The following is a 26,284-nucleotide window of genomic DNA, read 5'->3' as shown; positions in this document are numbered from 1 at the left end:
ACTGGTTGGCTGGTAACGACATGTACGACAAAGTAGTAGCAGCATATTGTTTTGGTTTGGTAAATAAGTATGTATAAATACGAATAAATGGAAATATACACGTTTAAGTGTATGTAAGTATATTTAAATATTTTCAAGAAATTGAAGGAAAGAGGTAAAAATTCTTCCAATAAAATAACTCTTTGTGGTTGCCTGTTTCAGGCTTACTTTCTATATACATGCAAATAGTTTTTTTTCTTTATACGTTAGAGATGTTGAGGGCAAAAAGCACTTTTAAAATGACTATTTAAATAATATATGTACATTGCACATTGTACATACATAAAATATTTATATCCTACAGTCCTTGGAACTAGCACCAACTGAGTTTAAACATTACCTCAACAGAACTAAAATAGAATTAGAACGAAACTAGAACAGAACTAGAACACAACTAGAATACAACTAGATCACAACTAAAACACAAGTAGAACACTACTAGACACAAGTAGAACAGAACTAGAACACAACTAGAACGGAACTGGAACAGAACTAGAACAGAACTAGAACACAACTAGAAAACAACTAGAACAGCACTAGAATAGAATTAGAACAGAACTAGAACAGAACTAGAACAGAACTAGAACAGAACTAGAACAGAACTAGAACAGAACTAGAACAGAACTAGAACAGAACTAGAACAGAACTAGAACAGAACTAGAACAGAACTAGAACAGAACTAGAACAGAACTAGAACAGAACTAGAACAGAACTAGAACAGAACTAGAACAGAACTAGAACAGAACTAGAACAGAACTAGAACACAACTAGAACACAACTAGAACACAAGTAGAACACTACTAGAACACAACTAGAACACAAATAGAACACAACTAGAACAGAACTAGAACAGAACTAGAACAGAATTAGAACACAACTAGAACACAACTAGAACACAACTAGAACACAACTAGAACACAACTAGAACACAACTAGAACACAACTAGAACACAACTAGAACACAACTAGAACACAACTAGAACACAACTAGAACACAACTAGAACACAACTAGAACACAACTAGAACACAACTAGAACACAACTAGAACACAACTAGAACACAACTAGAACACAACTAGAACACAACTAGAACACAACTAGAACACAACTGGAACACTACTAGAACACAACTAGAACACAACTAAAACACAACTAGAAAACAACTAGAACAGCACTAGAATAGAATTAGAACAGAACTAGAACAGAACTAGAACAGAACTAGAACAGAACTAGAACAGAACTAGAACAGAACTAGAAAAGAACTAGAACAGAACTAGAACAGAACTAGAACAGAATTAGAACACAACTAGAACACAACTAAAACACAACTAGAACACAACTAGAACACAACTAGAACAAAACTAAAACACAACTAGAACACAACTAGGAGAGAACTAGAACACAATAAGAGCATTCCTAGAACAGATCCAAAAATTGGTGATTTTCACCAAAAATGAAAATTTATTAGCAAAATCCAATTTTTCACGAAAAAGTTTTTTTTCGTAAAAAACAAATTTTCACTTAATTTTATATTTCTTTAAAAATTTTCTATTTTCTTTAACTAAAAAAATTCTTTAATACCTTCGAAACTGCCAGGATCCAAACCAATAAACAACTTTTTAGATTTCATGACAAAATATTAAAATTTCCAAAAATTTGAAAATATTTTTAAACATGAATATTTTTCAAAGTCAAAGCAGAATGATTTGAAACCCGATATTTGAAATCAAACTTTAAAATTAAACTATTTCTCAAATATATATTTAAAGTCCTTAATACCATTTCTTTGCTGGGTTACTAGAGTAAGTTTGTATGTTAATGTGGTAGTAAAACGTAAATGAATTTAATGAAGCATAAATTTCTTGAGTGTTTCTCAATTATTTTTTACATTTTTTAAGTTAAAGCAAAAGCTTCACATACTCATACTTTCATCTTTATGCTTAGTTTCCTGCTTATACGTTTTAAATACTCTCCAGCAAAAGGAGAGAGAAAGAGAAAAAATAGAATAAATTGTATGTAAAAGAAGTCCAATGTAAAATAACGCAAATTAAATAAAAACCAAACCTAAATGACCATAATAATTTTAAAAATTGGTTTAACTACTTCTCTATTTATAACGATATATTTTTATAATAAATACTTACACACAAACAATACAATTTATGTGAAATTCAGTATGTTGTTTGTTGGTTTTTAAATAAACTATTTATGCAGATGTATTTTCGAGAGCGATAAAAACGGTTACATCTCAATAAGCACAAATTTAATAATATGAAGATGTTCCTCTTTATATAAAAAGGATATGTTGTTTGAGAGTTTTATATATGTATATGTATGTACATATGTATAACTTTTTTAAATGGATTGACAACAAACACAAGGTTATAAAATTAAGAAAAAAAGATTGCATTTATTAGCACTTTTAAATTTCTAAAGCTCCTCAAGCCTAAACCTAATCCTGACAAACACAAAATGAAATGTTGGGAAGAGGAGTTTATTTACATTTCATATTTTACGGCCTAAAAGTGTGCTACTTTTTGTTGTATACAATTTCTGTCTATTTGGAAAATGTAATAAAAATTCCTGGAATATTCTCGAAAAAGTTTGGTTGGTTAACGAGATAGTTCACTGCGTGTGAAAAGTCAAGCAGATGTAGTAATGTATAGTATTAGATCCAGCCTGTAGCTGTGAGAACAGATATCTCACCAAGAAAAGATATGAGGTAACTTTCAAGAAAACGGTTTCTTTTAACGGATAATGCAGAGCATTCGCATAGAAGACGGAAGACTCTTTCTTCCTTTTTCATGTCTTTGCCACTGTAATAGTGCATGTCTGACTAGCACCTAGTGCCCTGTTATTACTGCTACCAGCCTCAATATATCCCGCCTACTTCTTTCTCATTGAATTAGGGCCACAATATCTTGGCCCCTTTAGATGTGTCTAGGTAATTCCACCTATTTTCAAAATTTTGAAGAAAGACTCTGAAGATACTATTCTTGATAAAACCTAATGGGGTTGCTACTGAAACGGCGTTGAAGATTCTGTTCCGGCATACTTAGTAGTCTCTATGCGTAAGGGTAATGTCAGACAGGCAACCTAGCCTTGACAGATCCTTCTTGCAATAATAGGGAAGTGGTACTATAAAAGTTTAGTGAGAGAAGTGCCACTTGACTATCAACAAAACTTCCTATATTGCCGCGAATATTGAGGTCAAATAGTACCTTACAAGCTGAAGTTATCGCGAATATTTCAGCCTGAAAGATACTATAGTAGGGTTCTATAAATCGACTTTCGATTAATCGAAAAATGGACTTTTTGTCGAAAAGTCAAAAATAATCGAAAAGTCGAAAAAAGTTAAAAAATAGTCGAAAAAGTTGAAAAAAATCGAAAGTAGTCGGAAAAAGTCGAAAATAGTCAAAAATAGTTAAAAAATCGAAAATAGTCGGAAAAAGTCAAAAATAGTCGAAAAGTCAAAATTAGTCGAAAAGTCGGAAAAAGTCAAAAGTAGTTAAAAAGTCGAAAATAGTCGAAAAAAGTTAAAAAAAAGTCGAAAGTAATCGAAAAAGTCGAAAATAGTCAAAAATAGTTAAAAAATCGAAAATAGTCGGAAGAAGTCGAAAATAGTCGAAAAAAAGTTGAAAAAAGTCGGAAAAAGTCAAAAATAGTCGGAAAAAGTCGAAAATAGTCGAAAAGTCAAAAATAGTCAAAAAGTCGGAAAAAGTAAAAAATAATCGAAAATAGTTGAAAAAAGTTAAAAATAGTCGGAAAAAGTCGAAAATAGTCGAAAAGTCAAAAATAGTCAAAAAGTCAAAAATAGTTAAAAAGTCGAAAAGTCTAATAGTCAAAAAGTTGAAAAAAGACAAAAATAGCCAAACAGTCGAAAATAGTTGAATATCGAAAAAAAAGTCAAAAATCGTCGACAAGTCTGAAATAGTCGAAAATAGTCAAAAAGTCGGAAAAAGTAAACAAGTAGGAAAGTATAGTCGGGCATGGCCGACCATATGATACCCTACACCATGAGTATATTTTTACAATTTTTACTTTTATAAAATTTTTATTTTTTGTAAAGAAACTTTTATGTTGAATATTACCATAATTCCAAAATATTTTTTACATAAAAACTTAAATTTCTAAATGAGGCTTTATATAGGTCAAATATGGGCCGATCCTCGGTAAATTTGGGAAAAGGATATATTTCTAAATAACAGTTAGTTTTGTTGAGTTTCATTGCGATACAAATGGTTACAAGTCAATTTTAGACGTTTAAGTCATTTTTTGAAGGGGGGTTTGTATGGGGGCTAGGGTCAAATATAGGCCGATCCTTACAAAAATCTGCAGTATCATTTATACTTATATAAAACTTATTTGTGCCAATTTTTAGAGAGATAGCAGAATATTTGACGTAATTATAACATAAAAAGTTCAAATCGGGAGGTATGGTTGTATGGGGACTAGGTGAAATAATGGACCGATTTCAAGCATTTTCAATAGGCTTCGTCCTTGTGCCAAAAAACATGCTTGGTCCAAATTTCATCAAATTATCTTGAAAATTGCGGCCTGTACCTTGCGCACAAGGTTTACATGGACAGCCAGCCAGCCGGACAGACGGACGGACGGACGGACATGTCTTAATCGACTCAAAAAATTATTCTGAATCGATCGGTATACTTTAAGGTGGGTATTGGACCAATATTTTTGTATGTTACAAACATCAGCACAAACGTATAATACCCTCCCCACTATAGTGGTGTAGGGTATAAAAATAGTCGAAAAGTCGGAATAAGTAAAAAAAAAGTCGAAAAAAGTCTTAAATAGTCGAAAATGGTCAAAAAGTCAAAAAAAGTTGGAAAAAGTGAAAAATAGTCGAAAAGTCGAAAAAAGTCTTAAATAGTCGAAAATGGTAAAAAAGTCAAAAAAAAGTTGGAAAAAGTGAAAAATAGTCGAAAAGTCGAAAAAAGTCTTAAATAGTCGAAAATGGTCAAAAAGTCGAAAAAAGTCGGAAAGTCGAAAATAGTCAAAAAGTCGAAAATAGTCGAAAAGTCGAAAAAAAGTAAAAAATAGTCGAAAAATCGAAAATAGTCAAAAAAAGTCGAAAATTCGGAAAGTCGAAAAGTCGACTATTTACAAAATTATTAAAAAAGTCGAAAAGTCGACTTTTACCTAAATGCAAAAAGTCGAAAAGCCGACTTTTCGTTTCAACTATAGAACCCTATACTACAGTTATAGGGAAGACAATGAGATATGTTTACCCTAGCTTCTTCACAGAAGACACCAGAACCAACACTACATTTCATCTTTATAGATTCTGGTGGCATATTTCCTATGTATGTTACCCCTACAACACTCGTTTCTACTAGTAATTCTGACTTTGATAACTCTATCAAATGTGGGATTTTGAAAAAATTCAAGTATTTTTAAATTTTCAAAATTAATTCCCTATGATTTGGGATTGAAGTTTAGATATATTTAAAAAATTATTTCTTTTCACTTGGTTAAGAAATATTACACAAAATCATTCTTAAGTAAAAAACTAAATTTTAATTTTAGAAAAATGTTTCTCAAACCATATTTATTATTGAGAAAACATAAATTCTGTTTTTTTTTTTCCATTTCTTATACAAAATAATTTGTGCTTAAAGTTTGTTGTAACTTTATCAACCCTAATAAATTATTAGACACAATTAAGACTTATAATAAAACCCATAAATATATTTGGTTTCTTATCACATGTTAATTTACAAAACAACTGCGGCTTATTTTTTTTGGCAGATTTTACCATAAACTATAAAACTTTTTTGCAAAGATGTTTAAGTAAAAGATAAAATTAACAAAGATATTTTTGTCACTTAATAAACAACATGGTCTCATTGTCTTATGAAAATTGGAAATGGTGAACTTTTTCGAATTGTTTGGCAATTAAAATAACGTTAAAGTAATATATTGGAGCTACAAAGATTTTTTACAGTCTAAGAGTAAGCTGAGTTATGGTGTATACAGTTTACAAATATATGATAAATTCTTGGAATATTCCCGATAGTAATATTATATACAAAAGTAAACAATTTCATTAAAATAATCAAAAATAAAACCTATGTTATAATTTTTAATTCAAATTTTTTATTACTATCTATTTTCCATCATCTAAAGCCATTACGAAACTTATGTTTTTGTTACTTATTGTCTATAACTTTGAAATAACTATTTTTCTAAAGTCAAGGGATACGATCATCAGCTTTTAAAACTTCTCCACCTTAGTTATACACAAAACAGATTTTTACAAAACAATTATGGATTAAAAATAATTCATTTAACTTTCAAGGTCGTTTTTAAAATTTGAATAATAGTGTTGTTTAACTTATTTTCTCCCCTATTCAAACAAATAAAGTTTTTCTTTTTTTTTGTTTAATGATAAACTGTAGAAAACAAAGTTTTATTCACGATTACTGAATCTTCTTCTAAACGGTATTTTAATCATTATCAAAGTGTTTACGTAATTTACCTATGGGAGATATTATATCGTAACGTTAAATGTACAAAGGTGATAGGGAAAAGACATTCGAAAACTTTAGAGTATAGTCTAGCCCATTGTCTAGTTTTTAGTCTAGTCTAGTCTATAGTCTAGTCTATAGTCTAGTCTATAGTCTAGTCTATAGTCTAGTCTATAGTCTAGTCTATAGTCTAGTCTATAGTCTAGTCTATAGTCTAGTCTATAGTCTAGTCTATAGTCTAGTCTATAGTCTAGTCTATAGTCTAGTCTATAGTCTAGTCTATAGTCTAGTCTATAGTCTAGTCTATAGTCTAGTCTATAGTCTAGTCTATAGTCTAGTCTATAGTCTAGTCTATAGTCTAGTCTATAGTCTAGTCTATAGTCTAGTCTATAGTCTAGTCTATAGTCTAGTCTATAGTCTAGTCTAGTCTAGTCTATAGTCTAGTCTATAGTCTAGTCTATAGTCTAGTCTATAGTCTAGTCTATAGTCTAGTCTATAGTCTAGTCTATAGTCTAGTCTATAGTCTAGTCTATAGTCTAGTCTATAGTCTAGTCTATAGTCTAGTCTATAGTCTAGTCTATAGTCTAGTCTATAGTCTAGTCTATAGTCTAGTCTATAGTCTAGTCTATAGTCTAGTCTATAGTCTAGTCTATAGTCTAGTCTATAGTCTAGTCTATAGTCTAGTCTATAGTCTAGTCTATAGTCTAGTCTATAGTCTAGTCTATAGTCTAGTCTATAGTCTAGTCTATAGTCTAGTCTATAGTCTAGTCTATAGTCTAGTCTATAGTCTAGTCTATAGTCTAGTCTATAGTCTAGTCTATAGTCTAGTCTATAGTCTAGTCTATAGTCTAGTCTATAGTCTAGTCTATAGTCTAGTCTATAGTCTAGTCTATAGTCTAGTCTATAGTCTAGTCTATAGTCTAGTCTATAGTCTAGTCTATAGTCTAGTCTATAGTCTAGTCTATAGTCTAGTCTATAGTCTAGTCTATAGTCTAGTCTATAGTCTAGTCTATAGTCTAGTCTATAGTCTAGTCTATAGTCTAGTCTATAGTCTAGTCTATAGTCTAGTCTATAGTCTAGTCTATAGTCTAGTCTATAGTCTAGTCTATAGTCTAGTCTATAGTCTAGTCTATAGTCTAGTCTATAGTCTAGTCTATAGTCTAGTCTATAGTCTAGTCTATAGTCTAGTCTATAGTCTAGTCTATAGTCTAGTCTATAGTCTAGTCTATAGTCTAGTCTATAGTCTAGTCTATAGTCTAGTCTATAGTCTAGTCTATAGTCTAGTCTATAGTCTAGTCTATAGTCTAGTCTATATAGTCTAGTCTATAGTCTAGTCTATAGTCTAGTCTATAGTCTAGTCTATAGTCTAGTCTATAGTCTAGTCTATAGTCTAGTCTATAGTCTAGTCTATAGTCTAGTCTATAGTCTAGTCTATAGTCTAGTCTATAGTCTAGTCTATAGTCTAGTCTATAGTCTAGTCTATAGTCTAGTCTATAGTCTAGTCTATAGTCTAGTCTATAGTCTAGTCTATAGTCTAGTCTATAGTCTAGTCTATAGTCTAGTCTATAGTCTAGTCTATAGTCTAGTCTATAGTCTAGTCTATAGTCTAGTCTATAGTCTAGTCTATAGTCTAGTCTATAGTCTAGTCTATAGTCTAGTCTATAGTCTAGTCTATAGTCTAGTCTATATAGTCTAGTCTATAGTCTAGTCTATAGTCTAGTCTATAGTCTAGTCTATAGTCTAGTCTATAGTCTAGTCTATAGTCTAGTCTATAGTCTAGTCTATAGTCTAGTCTATAGTCTAGTCTATAGTCTAGTCTATAGTCTAGTCTATAGTCTAGTCTATAGTCTACTCTGTAGCCTAGTATACAGCCTAGTCTACAGCCTAGTCTATAGTCTAGTCTATACTATACTCTTTTTTGACTATACTCTTTTTTTCTTTATAAATAAAACATATTGTCATGATTCATTTCAGCCAACGTTTTGCACAATTTTCATACAACAACAAGTTTTTATTAAGATAAGAATAGAAAAAATAAATGATAAACTTTGTTTTATTTATTTTTCTGCAACATAAACAGAAACTTTGTTTTAAATCATTACAATAGTTAAAATGCCAATAAATTGTGGAAATACGTACGCGAAAAACATACAAAAGCACGTTTAGACACATTCCCATAATTAGTACTCAAACGCGTTGGCAAATCATTTATTTCAAATTACTTCTAGTTTAATCTTTACAACTCAATCACTCACCCCCCAAATCCTTCATCAAGGCAACTAAGTCCTCTTTCCCATACACACTATTACAAACATTTCAATTAGATGTTTGCTGACAGCTGATTTTTATACTTTAGAAATTGTGTTTACTGGAGCATAAATATTTATTTTATGATTTTTCTTTAGTTTTCTTCCAAATTGCTAATGTCTCCACCATTTAAATTATTTAAATAAAACATTTTACGTTTTCAAAATTTAAACTACTTTAAGTCTAAGCTCGTAAATAAAATTTTTCAAATGGCAGAGTGTGGAAAAAAATAAGACCAGCATCATTAATATGCCATCAACTTTTCTGCATGCAGCAACAGTACACTTGAACTGTGCCACAGCAGAACAAGCATGATGCAAATGTTAATTTATATTAATATCAACAAGAAGAGCTTCATGTTTCTCTCCACTGCTCTGCATTACAAACAAAATAAAAATTGTTAATAACATTGACTACATTCCACAGCAACAATACAAAAGATGTGTTAGGAAAAAAATTGCAAAAAGTTGCCAGATAAAATTGTGCAAAATTTAAATGTTTTAAAATTTCTTAAACATCATAAAACGAGCATTAGCTGGACTTAAGAAGTTGTTGCCAAAATAAAGGGTTAAAATAGCAGTTGGTTACCATTTAAATTATTTTGTAAGAAATTTAAAGACTTCTTCTAATTTTTAAAAATTTTAAGCAACATTTCATTTTAAATAGTCATGTGGCAACATTCCAACTGTATTAATTAATTATTATCCTTGAAAGAGTAAAGTCTCGTGTAAAATGAACAACAATAAGAAGATGAAAAACGCGTAAACAAGTGCAGTTAATATAAGTCTACAATAGGACGAGAAAAAACAACAAATTCTTGGCTGATGATGGTACTGATGGTGGCGATGATGTTAGTGATGCTAGTAAGAACATTACTTATAAACATATTTATGTATAAAAGTGTAAAAATGTTGTTATATATGTATGAGTATATGTACACACTGAGAAAAATATGGTGACTGACATTTCTATAAAATTAGAATATAGACGAGAGTAGATTAGACTATAGACTAGACTATAGACTAGACTATATACTAGACTATAGACTAGACTATACACTAGACTATAGACTAGACTATAGACTAGACTATAGACTAGACTATAGACTAGACTATAGACTAGACTATAGACTAGACTATAGACTAGACTATAGACTAGACTATAGACTAGACTATAGACTAGACTATAGACTAGACTATAGACTAGACTATAGACTAGACTATAGACTAGACTATAGACTAGACTATAGACTAGACTATAGACTAGACTATAGACTAGACTATAGACTAGACTATAGACTAGACTATAGACTAGACTATAGAATAGACTATAGACTAGACTATAGACTAGACTATAGACTAGACTATAGACTAGACTATAGACTAGACTATAGACTAGACTATAGACTAGACTATAGACTAGACTATAGACTAGACTATAGACTAGACTATAGACTAGACTATAGACTAGACTATTAACTAGATTATAGACTAGACTATTAACTAGATTATAGACTAGACTATAGACTAGACTATAGACTAGACTATAGACTAGACTATAGACTAGACTATAGACTAGACTATAGACTAGACTATTAACTAGACTATAGACTAGGCTATAGACTAGACTATAGACTAGACTATAGACTAGACTATAGACTAGACTATAGACCAGACTATAGACTAGACTATAGACTAGACTATAGACTAGACTATAGACTAGACTATAGACTAGACTATAGACTAGACTATAGACTAGACTATAGACTAGACTATAGACTAGACTATAGACTAGTCTATAGACTAGACTATAGACTAGATTGTAGCAAACGGAGGAAAAGCAGCGAAAAGCGCATAGAGCAAGCACAGTGCAACAGCAGACAGCTTAAATGCTGACCAGCCCCGCGACGTAGTACCTAAAGGCAGTTCCGCGGGGATTGAGGTTGACGATGGAAAGGCGGTTTAGTGAGTAGGTGACGCAAAACATAGTTGAATCTCACATAATGGATAATTAACAGTTATTCATATCTATGAAGATTCCGCACCCCATATCAAAAAAAAGACTACACTATAGACTAGACTATAAACTGGCCTATATACTAGACTATAAACTGGCCTATATACTAGACTATAGACTAGACTATAGACTAGACTATAGACTAGACTATAGACTAGACTATAGACTAGACTATAGACTAGACTATAGACTAGACTATAGACTAGACTATAGACTAGACTATAGACTAGACTATAGACTAGACTATAGACTAGACTATAGACTAGACTATAGACTAGACTATAGACTAGACTATAGACTAGACTATAGACTAGACTATAGACTAGACTATAGACTAGACTATAGACTAGACTATAGACTAGACTATAGACTAGACTATAGACTAGACTATAGACTAGACTATAGACTAGACTATAGACTAGACTATAGACTAGACTATAGACTAGACTATAGACTAGACTATAGACTAGACTATAGACTAGACTATAGACTAGACTATAGACTAGACTATAGACTAGACTATAGACTAGACTATAGACTAGACTATAGACTAGACTATAGACTAGACTATAGACTAGACTATAGACTAGACTATAGACTAGACTATAGACTAGACTATAGGCTAGACTATAGACTAGACTATAGACTAGACAATAGACTAGACTATAGACCAGACTATAGACTAGACAATAGACTTGACAATAGACTAGACTATAGGCTAGACTATAGGCTAGACTATAGACTAGACTATAGACTAGACTATAGACTAGACTATAGACTAGACTATAGACTGGACTATAGACTAGACTATAGATTAGACTATAGACTAGACTATATACTAGACTATATACTAGACTATATACTAGACTATAAACTAGGCTATAGACTAGGCTATAGACTAGGCTATAGACTAGGCTGTAGACTAGACTGTAGACTAGACTATAGACTAGGCTATAGACTAGGCTATAGACTATAAACTAGACGAAATAAATGATGAATTAACATAATAATTGCTAAAACCATGTCCAACAAATTTTTTTCTCTGGATGTGAATATTTATAAGAGGAAACGCGTGTGTGTTTTGTATATAAATAAACTTAATTCTCACAAAGTTCTCGAGAATATTATTATAATAAAATAATAATGATGACGATGACGACGAAGATGAAAGCGTCTACACTACAACTGTGATATGATGCCAATGATGTTAATGCCGATGATGATGCCTCACAATGTGACGGAGTAATAAAATTATTTTACGATGCCATGCCTCATGCAAATTGAAAATAAAGAAACAGAAAAAAACTTTTGAATTGAGTTGATTTCAATGAGTAAAACAACAAAACTTACAATGCCAACCAGTCTCGATAAATAAATCTGTATAGAAATATGATTGTTTGTATTGTTGGAATAATTTCAACTACAAAAAAAAAAAACTTTAAAGAACAATTTTCAATTTTCAAAAGTTCTGTGTCGTTTTTTTCTAACAAAAAATAACAACAAACAAATTGTTGTTATAATACTACCAATACACTTGTTTTTTAGAATTACAGGAACAAAAACTCTTTCTCTTACACACACACAAAATAAACGACACAAAAAAAGTTTCGTTAAATTATTCTCAGTTATTTCCGTCTATAGTAGCAACAACAACAGCAACAATAACGAGAACAACACAAAATTTAAACCGAAATTTAAAAACAATTTATATTGTATTTTTATATTTGTTTGTTTTTTTTTCCTTTGTTAGGTTTCCCTTTTTTAGCAGTTTACTGGGCAAATTGTGAAAAAAGAAGAATGAAAGATTTGTCAACAACAAATAAAAACTAATGAATTTTTATGAGCGAACAATAAAAATAACGAACCAGAAATCAGCCAACATTTTAATTTAATCTTATGATTCACAAATACTCTGGCTGGTTGCTCAGCGGAATTACTTTCACTTTAGCAATACACAAAACTTCATTTTTTGTTCTCAATTTTTATTATTATATTTAAAAGTTATTAAAAATGAATTTTAAATGAAGAGTTTAAGGGTATTAAAAATAACAAATTCAAAACGTATGAGCAATATTTTTTTCATACAAATTTGCAAATATTATTCATACGCTCAGGTGATTTAACAAAGAATTTGTGTTAGTCATCTGAAAAGAGTTCATCAAATAATCAAATTTTTATTAACATTTTTTTTTTTTGCTGTTTTCCTCCCTTCTTATATGAATGAATATATATGTATGTAGATGTCTTTCTGTCATGTTATATCATGTTTAACAAATCCTTGGCATATAATTGACAATTATGAGAGTAGCAAAATAGACTTATTAAATCTATACAAGAATCAAAAAATAGAGGATTTACATAAAAATGACACAATATTCTAAATTAGCTGTCTTCGTATAATAATGAATAATAAGTTATAGAAGGTATTAGGCAATAAAATAAACTATTGATTAAGACGTTTTTCTTAATAATGTAAAGATATTTGGGAATTTTGTGCTAATATACAGAAACACACAAACTGAACAATGAAATTGGAGTATAGATTATAATCAGGTCTGGTACAGAGTGTAGACTATGGTCCTGGATATAGAATATAGTCTGGTGTAAAGTATGGACTATAGTTTGGTCTAAAGCATAGACTATAGTCAGGTCTAGAGTATTCTCTATATTGGAGTCCTGTTTATAGAAAAAATCCTGTCTGCATATATATAGTATTGAATTTAGTCTGTTCTAGACTAAACACTATAGTGTAGTCCAGACTACAGACCATAGAGTGAACTGGAGTATATACTAGAGCTTGTTCAAAGTATAGATTATAGTTACTACTGAAAACGCCTATCTATTCTCTATGTCTGCTCCAGAGTATAGATTATAGTATGGTCAAAGTATAAATTATATATACATAATAAGTTATAGTCTGATCCGAAGTATTGACTATATTCTGGTCTAAAGTATAGACAATAGACTATAGTCTAATCTAGCCTATTCTCTATATTGGAGTTCAGGTTATACGCTTAAATCTGATGCAGAGTATAGATTATAGTCTAGTTAGAGTATAGACTATATTCTTGTCGTGAGTTTTCACTATAGCCTTATCTGATCTTGCGTATAGGCTAGTATCGATTACATTGTGGCCCAGATAAAAGACTTTAATGAGGATCACAGTATATACTAAAGTCTGGTTCGAAGTATAGATTATAGTCACTACAGAATAACCTATTGTCTGGTAAAGAGTATAGACTATAGTCTGGTACTGAGCTTATGCTATAGACAATGGTTATGGGTATACTATAGTCTGGTCCAAAGTATAGACTATATAATCTGGTCTAGAGTATAAGCTATAAGCCATAGTCTGTTTCAGGCTATAGTTTATATAGCTGGAGTATACATTATATTTTTGTTGATGTATTGACTATAGTTTGGTCTAATACTACATTTAGACTAATATTGACTTTAAGGTCTGGTTCAAGGTATAAATTATAGTCAATTCTGGAATCTAGACTACAGTTTGGTGCAAAATATTGTCTACAGTCTGGTTCAGAATATATATATAAAAGTCCGGTCCAGATTATGAACTATATTCTGGTCCAGAGTATAGACTTTAGTCTGATCCAGAATATAAGTCTAAGGTACAGAAAATCAATACTAAGAGGTACAAAAACTCGATATTAAAGTTTTCGCACCGAAATGACTGAGAAAAAGTTTTTTGTTCTTAGATCACTACTGGCTACAACGTAGTAATAGGGCATAATATTGTTTAATCATAATTTTGTCCACTACGTTTAAGAAGCTAAATTTTTACACAAGAAATGAAAATGTTAAATAATTGTTTTATTAATTTCTTGAAGAAATTTTTGCCATTCAATTCATGTTAAAGTACAACATGTTACTTGACAGCTGGTAATTTTACTAAAAATACTCAATATATTTATGTTATATCCTAAGAAAACACTTGACTCTTGACTTGACCTTCTAAAAAGCTTAAAATTTACCATCTTTAAAATTTTCAAAATATAACATTTCTCTAACAGCAGAATTTCATAGGAAAAACCCTAACCCCTAAAGATATACACATCTATAAGTATGTTCCTATTTGCAACCATAATGTAATATTTAAAGAAACATATAAACTTGCCATAAGCTAGAATGTAAAGAAAATATGCATATTTCTCCATCTTATGTACATATGTACTTATTTATAAAACATATGTAGAAAATGCATATTTAATATTATTTAAATCCAAAGGCATTTTATGTAAATGCAAACAGTAGTAGTAATAATAATAATAATAATAACGACAACAACTTACCCGCTTGATTTGGACTATGAAATTCATCCATAAATTCAGTTGCAATGTGTGGTGTTAAGGGATAATTTTGATATGAGGCAGGATATTGTTGTTGTGTATATTGATGATGTTCCAAGTGTAAATGTAAACGTCTGTTGTGATTTGCAGCTAAAGATGAAGAGGAGATTGTAGTGTGTGATGATGTAGAAGCTGAAGAAGTTTTAAAGGTTGTTGTTGCTGTTGCTAAAGCGGCTGTTGAGGAAATTGTTACTGTGTTGTCGGCTGCTGCTAAAGTTGGTGTTATTGAGGTGACAGTTGATAGAATTGTTGAATAGAGTAAAGTTAAATTAAATGTCAACAACAGCCATATAAATATTTTAAGACGTTTCATTAATTGCAACAACATGTTGTTTTTTTATTTGTTGTTTTTTTTTTAATAATTGATTTAATTTTTTTATATTTTATTTAGGTTTTTTTAATATGGTTTATAATATAATTTGTGATGTTATTTAAACATAATTTGTTTTTATATTTTTTTATTTTTTATTTAATTAATTTCATTGTGTATTTTTAAAGACTTTATTTCATATACATATTTATTTAACTTTTTATATGTAAATTTAATTAATTTTTTGATATTATTTCAAATTAGTTATTATTTAATTAATATTAGTTTAGTTAGTTATTGTGAATTTTAATTATTAAATAGAGATTAGTTAATTTGAAATGTTTTTAATTTAATTTATTGTGATTGCGGGTAATACTATTGGAATGAGCTGGAAATGTAGAGCATTGAATTATTACATTAGGGGCTGATTTGGTTTGGTTGATTATAATATACTTATGTACATATGTATGTAAGTTGTTAATAAATTTTTAGATTTAGAAATAAAACCTAAAATCTGCTGAATAAATCCAATTTTAAAAATTTTTAATAATCAATATCTGATTCAAAAATTAATCACAAAACTAGATTCAAAATCAACAAAATTAGTTAAGCCATAAAAGCGCATAAAACTAATCTCGTTTTTAAACACGACCTAAAAGTTGTAACAGAAATGTGATCATGGATCTTGCCTTATAAATCAGAAAACGTAAAGCTTCCTAAACTGGCAATTCAATATAATATAAATCATTTATTAATTGATAAAGATCTTAAGTTATTTTACACGATCTTATCAACCAACAGATCGTGGACTATACACAGTTTTCATTCAAAATCAAAATTGCAATTAACTACTTAGATTCATTGAACATATTTTAAATCCAACATGAATTGTTGCAAATGAAAGGCACGATCAATTAAGCTGCTACTAACAAAATGTTTAATAAAGATCACCACAGAACAAACACAGTAGAATCATGATCATCTATTTATAAATAAATAAACAAATAAATTTAAACCATAAACAATTTTCGATAAAAATCTTAAAAAAAATAGCTGATCGCAATAAAATTATCTATTTACACGATCGCACATTTGTGGAATCAAATTTTAGAAATAAGATTCACATTCAACAAAATTTCAATAGGAAACAGATCATGGATCATATTTCTCAATCAGGAACTAAAAATACATGATCACTAGACTTTAGGTTTAACACAATTGCTTTGTTGTAACTCTTAATATAATACAAAACCCACTATCAAACAAAGTCGCTTTGACAACCATTTATGATCACATCAAAGTACAACAGAAATGAACAAAGAGATCTCTCACAACTCCTTATGATCTCTTACAAACTCTCACGGATTACTAGACTTTAGATTCAATTTTTGTTGAAACTCTTAATAATAAAAAGTGAACTATAAAATCAAGAAGCTTTAGAAACAAAATTAATTAGCCATAAAAGCGCAGGAAACTGATCTCGTTTTTAAACACGACCATAAGGTTCTAATAAAGAACTGATCATGGATCCTGTCTATTTTATCACAAAATTGCGAAAATCCCCAAACTGACAATCCAATATAATTTATCAAAACCAGCAATGGATCAAGATCTTGAATTAGTTCATACGATCTTATTTTTCGACAAATCTAAAAAAACTGATTGTATTAAAATAATGTATTATATTTATACGATCGCACATTTATCGAATCACAGTTTAGAAAAAGAGATTCACATTCAACAAAATTGCAATAGGAGACAGATCATTGATCACAATTTTCAATCAGGAACTAAAAATACATAATCACTAGACTTTAAGTTTAACACAATTGCTTTGTTGTAACTCTTAATAACACAAAATCCACTATCAAACAAAGACGTTTTGGCAACCATTTGTGATCACATCAAAGTATAACAGAAATGAAGAAAGAGATCTCTCACAACTCTTTATGATCTCTTGAAAACTCTCACAGTTTGTCGATGAACCTTATTACAGACATATATAAATAATACATAAAAATTATTACAGATTTCCACTGTCATCCCGAATTGACCACATTTAGGTTTGACATTGAAGTAATATTCGATTTATGGATAAATGAAGTTTTTTAATTGCATTAAAAAATGGGCGCCAAAGGGGGCATGGCTTTTAATCAAGACTTGGTAATAAATCTAACGGTTTTTTGTTTTTAGTTGTTTGTTTAGTATTACAACTAATTTGCGTAGAGTAGGAGTGGCATAAGATTCAAACTCTACTATTCCGAAGGAAAACTTATTGATGTGTAGTTAAGTAGTTAAATCTAATCAAAATCTGATATTTGTTTGTGTTGCGTATAAATTTTATGTCATAACTGCTTAACAAAACTAATAGTAAAAATTGGAGTGGTATCGATTCGTGTCATCTGTCGAAGATTGGTTAATTTGCGATCTAGCCATGTCAATCCGTCTGTCCGTCCATCCGTTCGTCTGTCTGTTGAAAGAACGATTGGGCGGAAAGAGGGTTGAGGGTTTTCGTAAAGCCCCCATACTAGTGGCCTCCCAACCTATTGTTTGTAGAAGAGTATTCCATTTACTGCATACGGTTTGATGGTGGATATATAAGATTCGGCATAGTCGAATATAACACTCTTAGAGCGGGTTTTTGAGTTGGCAATCAAATGCCAATTAATAATAAGATTAGTTAATTTAAAAATAAATTTAATCTGATGTTTATCGCTTTTGATGTTTTTGAATACAACTTCGCAGCGTTGCCATACAAAACAACAGAAAACGTCACTGTTGATTTTATAAAAAAGAAGAAGACAATTGTAAAAGTAATATGAAAATTGATGAAAACTTAAATTTAAAACAAAAAATATATTACTAGGTCCACCTAATTTATACTAATCAATAAATCAAATATTTTAATGTTTATTTAAAAAAAATGTATTCGTTTTTTTTGACATCAGCTGTTTACACTTTTACATTTCTCGCTCCAGTTTAAACCACCTCTATTGGACGCTTAAACTAGCAAACAAAATTAGCTGATTGAGTAATCAAAAACAACTTTGGAAGATTAATTTTAATTTAATTCCTAATCTTTCAGCTAAATTTCGGCCCTTACTTGTTTTCACAAAAGATCGACCTAAAAAAAGGACGTGACATCCAAATAAGATCTTATATAAACATGAGATCAAATCTTATATCATAATACATTTAAAATTCATTTCTTTAAGTGTAAAAACCCTTAAAAAAAATTTTAGGTAAATCAAATAAAGTCTTGAAAAGGTGTTTTTTAAAATACCTAAAATGTATGAAATTTAAACAAATAATCCATTTTATTTTACGTCCTACTAACAACCAAACAAAATAACCTTAAAAGTACATACATGTACTTAAGTACTTAACATCCATACATATCGTATGTATGTATGTATGTATGTATGTATGTATGTATGTATGTATGTATGTATGTATGTATGTATGTATGTATGTATGTATGTATGTATGTATGTATGTATGTATGTATGTTAAATATGTACATATTTCGTAAATGTCTTTTTATACGTTAAACACCTTAATAACAAATACAACAATTAGGATACAACGATATAGTAAGTAGTAAAAAATAACAACAGTCCATTTATATTTTTATAACCAAAACATTTGAGTTTTGTTTTAGCTTACAGTTTTCTTTTTTTCTTCTTTTTTTTTTGTTGTTTTTGTCATTTATTGTTATTACAATTATTACAATGGATATTGGTAGTTGAGGATGCTTTTAACTGTAACCAAATTATCATGCGACCAAACGATCGAAACAACGAACGAGCGAATAAACAGACCAACCGCACACAAAACGACAATGGGGAGCAGGAAGATGGCTTTTGACACTTTGACAGCGATAATAAACATTAAGTGTTAATGTTTCTAAACACAGGGGCATAAACATACATACATACACACATAAGTATGTATGTATCTACATATACCATGAACGTGCAGATACAGATATAAAATCCTATTATATATACATTCGATGAAAATTTTACACTAGCATTTACATGCAAGTTCAAATTTACATACACAAACACATGTATAGAAATATGTAAAACACATGTATTTATGTAGCTTAAACATACATATATAAGTTTGTATATATGTATGTATGTTGCAATTTTAAAGGCACACACCCTTTACATATGTTGAAACTGACCTCGGTTTAAATTTTTTTTTGTTATTTTTTGGTCATGCGATAAATTTTTATTTTAGTTTTAGATTATCTCACTGTAACACACTTATTATTTGCAAAAAAATTGTAAATTTAAAATAAATTCACTTTTTTTAAAAAATACATAAACAATAGACTTTTTTGTCAGTTTTTTGTTGTGTTGTTGTTATTGTATTAACCCACAGCCCGGCATATAATTAACGGGTATTAAAATGATATTGACCGGAAGTTTCATTGTTTACACACGTAAAAAATTGCCCTTTACACACACATACATTTATTTTAAACGACTTTGTAATTTATTATTAAAAACATCATTGCTTTCTTTAGTTGTTTTTCTTTATTTTTCTGTAAATTATAAATAATTACATTTTTTACTTAAAAAAAATTAAAAGCACTTTTGACTTGTATCAACAACAACAATAAGAGCAATTGCATACTTTTCATTCACTTAAAAAAAAGATGCTGTTGTTATTGTTTTTTTTTCACTTAATTTTCCTTTAATATCCGTTTTAAATCATTCGTTTCTATTGTTTAGTAGACCAGCAGTAGTTTACCATACGAATACCATAGTTTGGGTACGAGTTGGTGTAATAATAACAATAACAAATGAAAAATTCTTTCGTACGCGTGAAAAAAAACAAAACCTGGAATCAACCGTTTAGTACCATTGTGTGTACCGTACTTTAGTGACTCTTGTAAGCAACTGAAGCATTGGCAAAAAAAAAATATGTGTGTTACTGTTGTAGATATTGGTCCTGATGATACTACTGAACGATATAAATCTTCTTCTTTTTCTCGGTTTAATTGTGCTTATGCTTGTTCTTTTTTTTTTTTTTGTCTTCTTCTTGTTTTAGGTTAGGTCTGCACTCGGTTGTTGTTTGTATGTGTGGCAGTGGGGTGTACTTTTGCTACAAACGTTGTGTTGGACTCCGATAAAAAGCTTTTTTTGAATTCGCCTTAATGAAAAAGCTTTAAGCATGGGTTAATTTTAAGGTGAATTATGTGTAAAATGTTCTCCTGTTCTCAGTTTCCCCAGAGTATTTAGGTGTGTTGTGCTGGTTTTCCCCTGAATAAGGGTATTACTGGGTAAATGTCTGTACTAGACAAGGTAAGTAACCAAACTATAGGTTTGATTCTTTGCTAGAGTATAACATTTAAAAACCTAAAAGCAGGCGTGGAAAATTGAAATTTTTACATTTTTAACCAGACAGTAGACTAGTCTAAGGGTCAGTCTTTAGGTGATGGATTAGGGATTAAATTAAAATTAATCCTCGAAAAATGTTTTTAAATACTCAATTAGTTAATTTTGTTTGCTAGTTTAAGCGCCCAATGGAGATGGTTTAAACTTAATAATGGTTTACTACACAATTTTTCCATATAAAAACAGGTTTTTATAACCATTGTTAACTTAATAATCGTTTTTGCATAAGGCAGTAAAATTTGTTGATTTATCGATTAGTATAAATTATAGGGAGTTCACAAGTGTCTTCTTCTTTTTTATAAAACATTCATTGTTTTGTTAACAAACACTTATAAGTTTAATCTTGTACTCAAAAACAATAAATGGAATTAACATCGGAATCAATTTATTTTTTAGATTAACTAGTCTGATAATTAATTGGCTCTAAAAGATTAAGACTAGGCGCCAAAAGAAATACACCACAGAATGAACATTTTTTGAAGGGGGGTTTGTATGGGGTCTAGGGTCAAATATGCGCCGACCTTACGAAAATCTGTCATTTATACTTATATAAAACTTATTTGTGCCAATTATGGCATAAAAAGTTCAAATCGGGAGTTGTATGGCGGCTAGGTGAAATAATGGACCGATTTCAACCATTTTCAATAGGCTTCGTCCCTTTGCCAAAAACATGCTTGGTCCAAATTTCATCAAATTATCTTTAAAATTGCGGCCTGTACCTTGCGCAGAATGTTTACAAGGACAGCCAGCCAGCCGGACAGACGGACGGACATGTCTTAATCGGCTCAAAAAATGATTCTGAATCGATCGGTAAAAACTTTGGAAAACGACTGAACTTATAGTTTAGGGTCTCTAGATAGTTATGATGCACTTAGAACATTGTTATACCATGCACTCGTAACTATTTGTAGAAATGCTCTTAGTGATTTTATGAGGCTGTTAAAATTAAGGCTGCCTTGAGCAACAGCACACTGTTGAACGGTAGGGTTCTAACCTAGACTTAAACTAAAGTGACAAAAGTGTAAAGCAACCCATTTGGCATTATAAAATGATTTCTGGTAGATTCCAGATCAAAATTAATCAGTCATGGACTACTAGGGCATCAAGGGCCTTATGATCAAAACTTGATGCAAAGTCAACCAGTACTTTGAACTAGATTGGTTTAATTTAAACATTCAAATAGGGGTTTTACCTCGTCTTTGTTTAAATACAAACTTTGTAAGCAAATGCGACATGAATATACCGGACTTCTGCAGGCAATACAATTGTTCTAGAGTACAAGGTCTCAAGAAGAAATGGCTAGAATTGGTTAATATTGTTGGTTGTAGTATATGCAGTTTATTAAGATTTAGTCATTCTTTATTAAGGTATTAGTAGTTCTTTGGGTTGATCTGTTACTGGCTACTTTCTTCTCTTATCTTTTAGTTCGCGCGTTAGTAATCGAGATCAGTCATAAACTACTAGGGTGTTAAGAGCATTATGACCAAAACTTAATGCAAAAACAACCAGTACTTTGAACTTGAAAAGTTTTTAAATGGGCATTGTTTTAATAGGGATTTTGTTAATAAATGGGACAGGTCTATGCCGAACTTCTGCTATATCGTCTTGAGTAAAGGGTCTTACGAAGAAATGGCTAAGAAGTAGATTCAACAAATAATTAGATAATATAGCTGGATGTAATCTATTCAGCTTATTCAGATTTATCGGGGGTATAAGTCGTTCATTCAATTGATCTGTTACTGGCTACTTTATTATCTTTTTACTTTTCCTAAATCATCTTATCAAAGGGATTCCCAAAAAAACATAACAACCTTGGATTGGACACAAAATAAGCTTCTTTTTAAATTTTAACGTGTTTTGGGCCAAAACTTTTTGGCAAATTTACTGAATATAATCAATTTTTGGATAATAAGCTCCTAAAGTGTTTATACACACATTTTCGAAAATTGTAGCAATAACGTGTTTATGTAAATTTGTTACCTATAACATTTTCGAACTTTAAATCCTTTTGTACTTAAGACTATTTCGTAACAACCTTCAAATCGTTATTCGCATGTAATTCGAAATTGTAAAAAGTGTGATTGTGGTCTATGATAAAAACTGCTGTTTCGAAATAATTGCTGAATGGAATTACGAAAACTATAATCGACATTCGAAATTAAATATTTCGACATTAGGCGAAAAGTAAACGTTATACGAATGAGAATTTATTTTATTATATTTGAATCATAACTGGTTTGAAGGGAAACTATTTAAAGTTACAAAGGTTTTCAAATAAACTAAGATTCTGTAATTAATTTCCGCCATTTTATATGTTATACAAAAGTTTTGTTAAAGAAAAATATTTCCCTACAAGTATGTCAATAACTGTTATACCCTGCATCATGATAACAATTAATTCCCTTTAGGTTTTTAATAAAGAAAACTTTGTTTTTTGTGTGTTCTCTTACAATAATTTAAATTATTTTATTTTTCTAAATTTTTTAATACTAATCGTCCCCTATTAGCATTTGACGTTTCACAGGACGAATGTAAATTCCTCAAAGTTGAATGTTTACAACGCAACATATCACACTTTAAAGCATAGCTATGCTTACAAACTGGACAACAAAAGGGTTTCACCTGCAAATGGAAACCTTTTAAATGCTGCAGCAGACCATTACGTCTCTTAAATGTGCGTTGGCATAAACTACAATGATGTTTTCTTTCCTCGGTATGTGTAATTTTATGTTGTCTTAAACTATTGGCATTGGAAAAGGATTTCGAGCACACAGCACAGGTAAAGGAAACTTTTTTATTCTCTAAAGTTTCAGTTGTTTTTAATTTGCTACTATTTATAGTTTTGCTGATTTTTTGAGTGTTTAATGCTTTAAGTTTTTTATTAATTTTCTTATTAGTTGCTGTTGGCAATAATTGCAATTGTTCTACATTTTGTTCTAGATTTGTACATTTCTTTTGTAGTTTTTGATATAATTTCCTTAATTGTTGATACTGATTGGCCATGGCATTGAGAGAAACATTTTGAGATTTTCGAGATTTTAAAGGAATTTTAAGTTTTGCTTTTCTAGTTTTAATGTTCACAAGCATTTCGTTTAGTTTTTTATTGGAATTTTGGGATGTTTGCTGTATTTCATCATTTATAGTAGTTTCTTGTATATCATTTGGACAGGGATTTTGATTTTCCGGCTCTTGATTTTCTACAAAGTTGTCTGGAGTTTCCTTTTTAGTTTCATTTTCTGCCTTTTCATTATTGAAATCTTTATTGCCATCTGTTACTTGTGTTTTATTGGCCACCATTTCTGGGCAGTTTTCTGTATTTGTTTCCTGGCATTCTTTTTCCATTTTACAGGTATTTTGTGGATTCTTTTGTAAAGGAATATTTTCATTTGGTACCGTTACCATGGGTGCACTATGATGCTGTGTATAGTGCTGCTTAAGACTCTCCACAGAGAAGAATTTTAATTGACAAACCATACAAGCATGTAATTGAAAACCACAACCCGATTTGACAATACTTTCATTGAGTACAACAATGCCATTGGATGAAGGTTTAGTCGGCTGCTGTATGGCACTCACCGAAGTAACTATAGGTTTTAAAGCACGTTTTTCAAAAGCAGTAGTAGTTTCCAAATTATAAGATTCATTTAACAAATGCTCCGTATTTAAACGTGCCTCATTTGTGTAAACAGCTGGCAGGGTTGAGGTCTGTTGTTGTTGTTGCGGCTGATTATTACCAGTAACATATTCCACTAAACGTTCATCATTATCGGACTTTTCTGTTTTATAGATTTGTCTTTCTTCTTTGAATTCTGTATCGGCATCTATATAGGCATAATTATGTTCCTCCATTAGCAAGTGAGACTGCAGCAATTCATGAGCCGAAGGCATATAATTCATAGCAGCTTCTTGTATGGGCTTCTGTAGGATTTCCTCCTCCTCATTGACGGTAGTAGTATTATCGTCATCCGGTATATTTATAAAAGGATCATCTAAATTGATAATCTCCATAATATCACAATCATTGATAATGGGAAAATCACAAAATTCAAATTTTTGATCATCACCCTCTTCATGCCCGCCTCCCTCAAGAGCAGCATCATAGTCCTCATTAGTACCCCCAAAACCATTTGTATCTTGTCTCTCTTCGTAGCCACACTCAGCCACTTCTTGTTTGACCCTTACCAAAGGTTCTTGCTTGATTTTTACCGGTTTTTCTACTGCCTTCGTACGAAATTTCCTTTGTAAATCTGTCTGAGCCGTCCAAACGCGATCTACAAAGGCACCAAATTCCTCTAAACTTTTATGGCAGGGAGCACACATTACCTTAGGTAAAGTGTCCTCCTGTTGAAAATTCAAAGTGGGAAAACATTTTTGCAGCAAACCATATAGTTCATAATTGGTTAGAAAGTTAGCTTTAGGTACTGAGGCTATGCCACATAAACGACAATTAGCTTTGGGTACATTCAATGCTACTGGAGCACTTGTTACCAACGCAGTATCTTCTAGTCTTTCTTTTATGGCCAAAATTTCTTTAAATTCTTTTTCTCTAGTATTTTCACAAGATTCTATAACTTTAGTCGGCTTTTTTGATTTACATTTCTCCTCCGTTGCAGGAACACCTAATATAGAGGGTACAGCAGTTTTCTTTAACGTGCGACGTTCATTTAAAGAACGAAAATCTTCCTCACGAAAATGACGACTGCAAAGAGAGCTCCAACGTGAGGCATGCCAATCTGCGCCTCGTTGTTTTTGTATAAAAGCTTCCCATTGCTTAAGTAAATTGGAACGTTTTAAAGGAAACCTAATAGAGTGAGATTAGCAAACTGCTTGAATTATTTTGTGTTTCTTTTTACTTACTTGTGAAAAGATATATTCTCTGAATGTCCATATCTATCATTACAAGTAGCTACCGCACAAAATGAGGGCATTTATTTTCTATTTGCGGGTTTTTTTTTTTTTTTTTTTTTTTGTTAAGAAATTTGCAATATTTTTACAATTCTCGTTTGTTTACCTTTTTTTGTTAAAACAAAACATTCACTTTTAATTGATAGCATAGCAATTGTTTTTATATTCTCTCTCTCTTGTCATCTGTTTTTCCGCTACAGTTAATCACGTTTATGATGAACTCCGGGAAACTAGTCAAATTTTTCGTTATAACCGCAAATGGTAATAAGACTGATATGAAGGATTTTCCGCAATAAAATGTAAATGAATGAAAAAATTTATTTTATATTCATTTCATCACTCTTGAACTTGCACTTGAGGTGTTAAGTCGTGTTTATAAATCTACAAAGTGTTTTCTTCTTTTAAATTAAACAGTTACGTTTGCATTGTTTCATACAATAA

The 26,284-nt window shown here is 30.6% G+C and overlaps 2 protein-coding genes across 2 annotated transcripts in view; both read right to left on the bottom strand.

The window, feature by feature from the left end:
- Positions 1-15,657, bottom strand: part of LOC111690429 — a 115,089-nt gene extending 99,432 nt beyond the window's left edge. Inside the window, exon 1 of the mRNA XM_046945176.1 lies at positions 15,161-15,657. Coding sequence (XP_046801132.1) covers positions 15,161-15,545 — 385 coding nt within the window. The 5' untranslated portion in view covers positions 15,546-15,657. The remainder of the gene's footprint in view (positions 1-15,160) is intronic.
- A 7,475-nt stretch (positions 15,658-23,132) lies between these two features.
- On the bottom strand, positions 23,133-25,943 carry LOC111679531 (cell wall transcription factor ACE2). The gene is made up of 2 exons (XM_023441103.2): positions 25,796-25,943; positions 23,133-25,739 (listed from the first exon to the last, which is right to left on the bottom strand). Exons 1-2 carry the CDS (start codon positions 25,864-25,866, stop codon positions 23,405-23,407), a joined length of 2,406 nt encoding a protein of 801 aa, XP_023296871.2. The 5' UTR covers positions 25,867-25,943; the 3' UTR covers positions 23,133-23,404.
- Positions 25,944-26,284: the final 341 nt, after the last annotated feature.

The sequence above is a fragment of the Lucilia cuprina genome, chromosome 2, assembly GCF_022045245.1.
Source record: "Lucilia cuprina isolate Lc7/37 chromosome 2, ASM2204524v1, whole genome shotgun sequence".
Classification (NCBI taxonomy): domain Eukaryota; kingdom Metazoa; phylum Arthropoda; class Insecta; order Diptera; family Calliphoridae; genus Lucilia; species Lucilia cuprina.
Note: the sequence above shows the minus strand (reverse complement) of the source record. Positions and strands in the feature narration are given on the sequence as shown.

Coding starts and splice junctions, on each gene's coding strand:
- LOC111679531 (XM_023441103.2), bottom strand. CDS start 25,866: ATGCCCTCATTTTGTGCGGTAGCTACTTGTAATGATAGATATGGACAT. Junction 25,740..25,795: donor GAGAATATATCTTTTCACAA/GTAAGTAAAAAG, acceptor TCACTCTATTAG/GTTTCCTTTAAAACGTTCCA.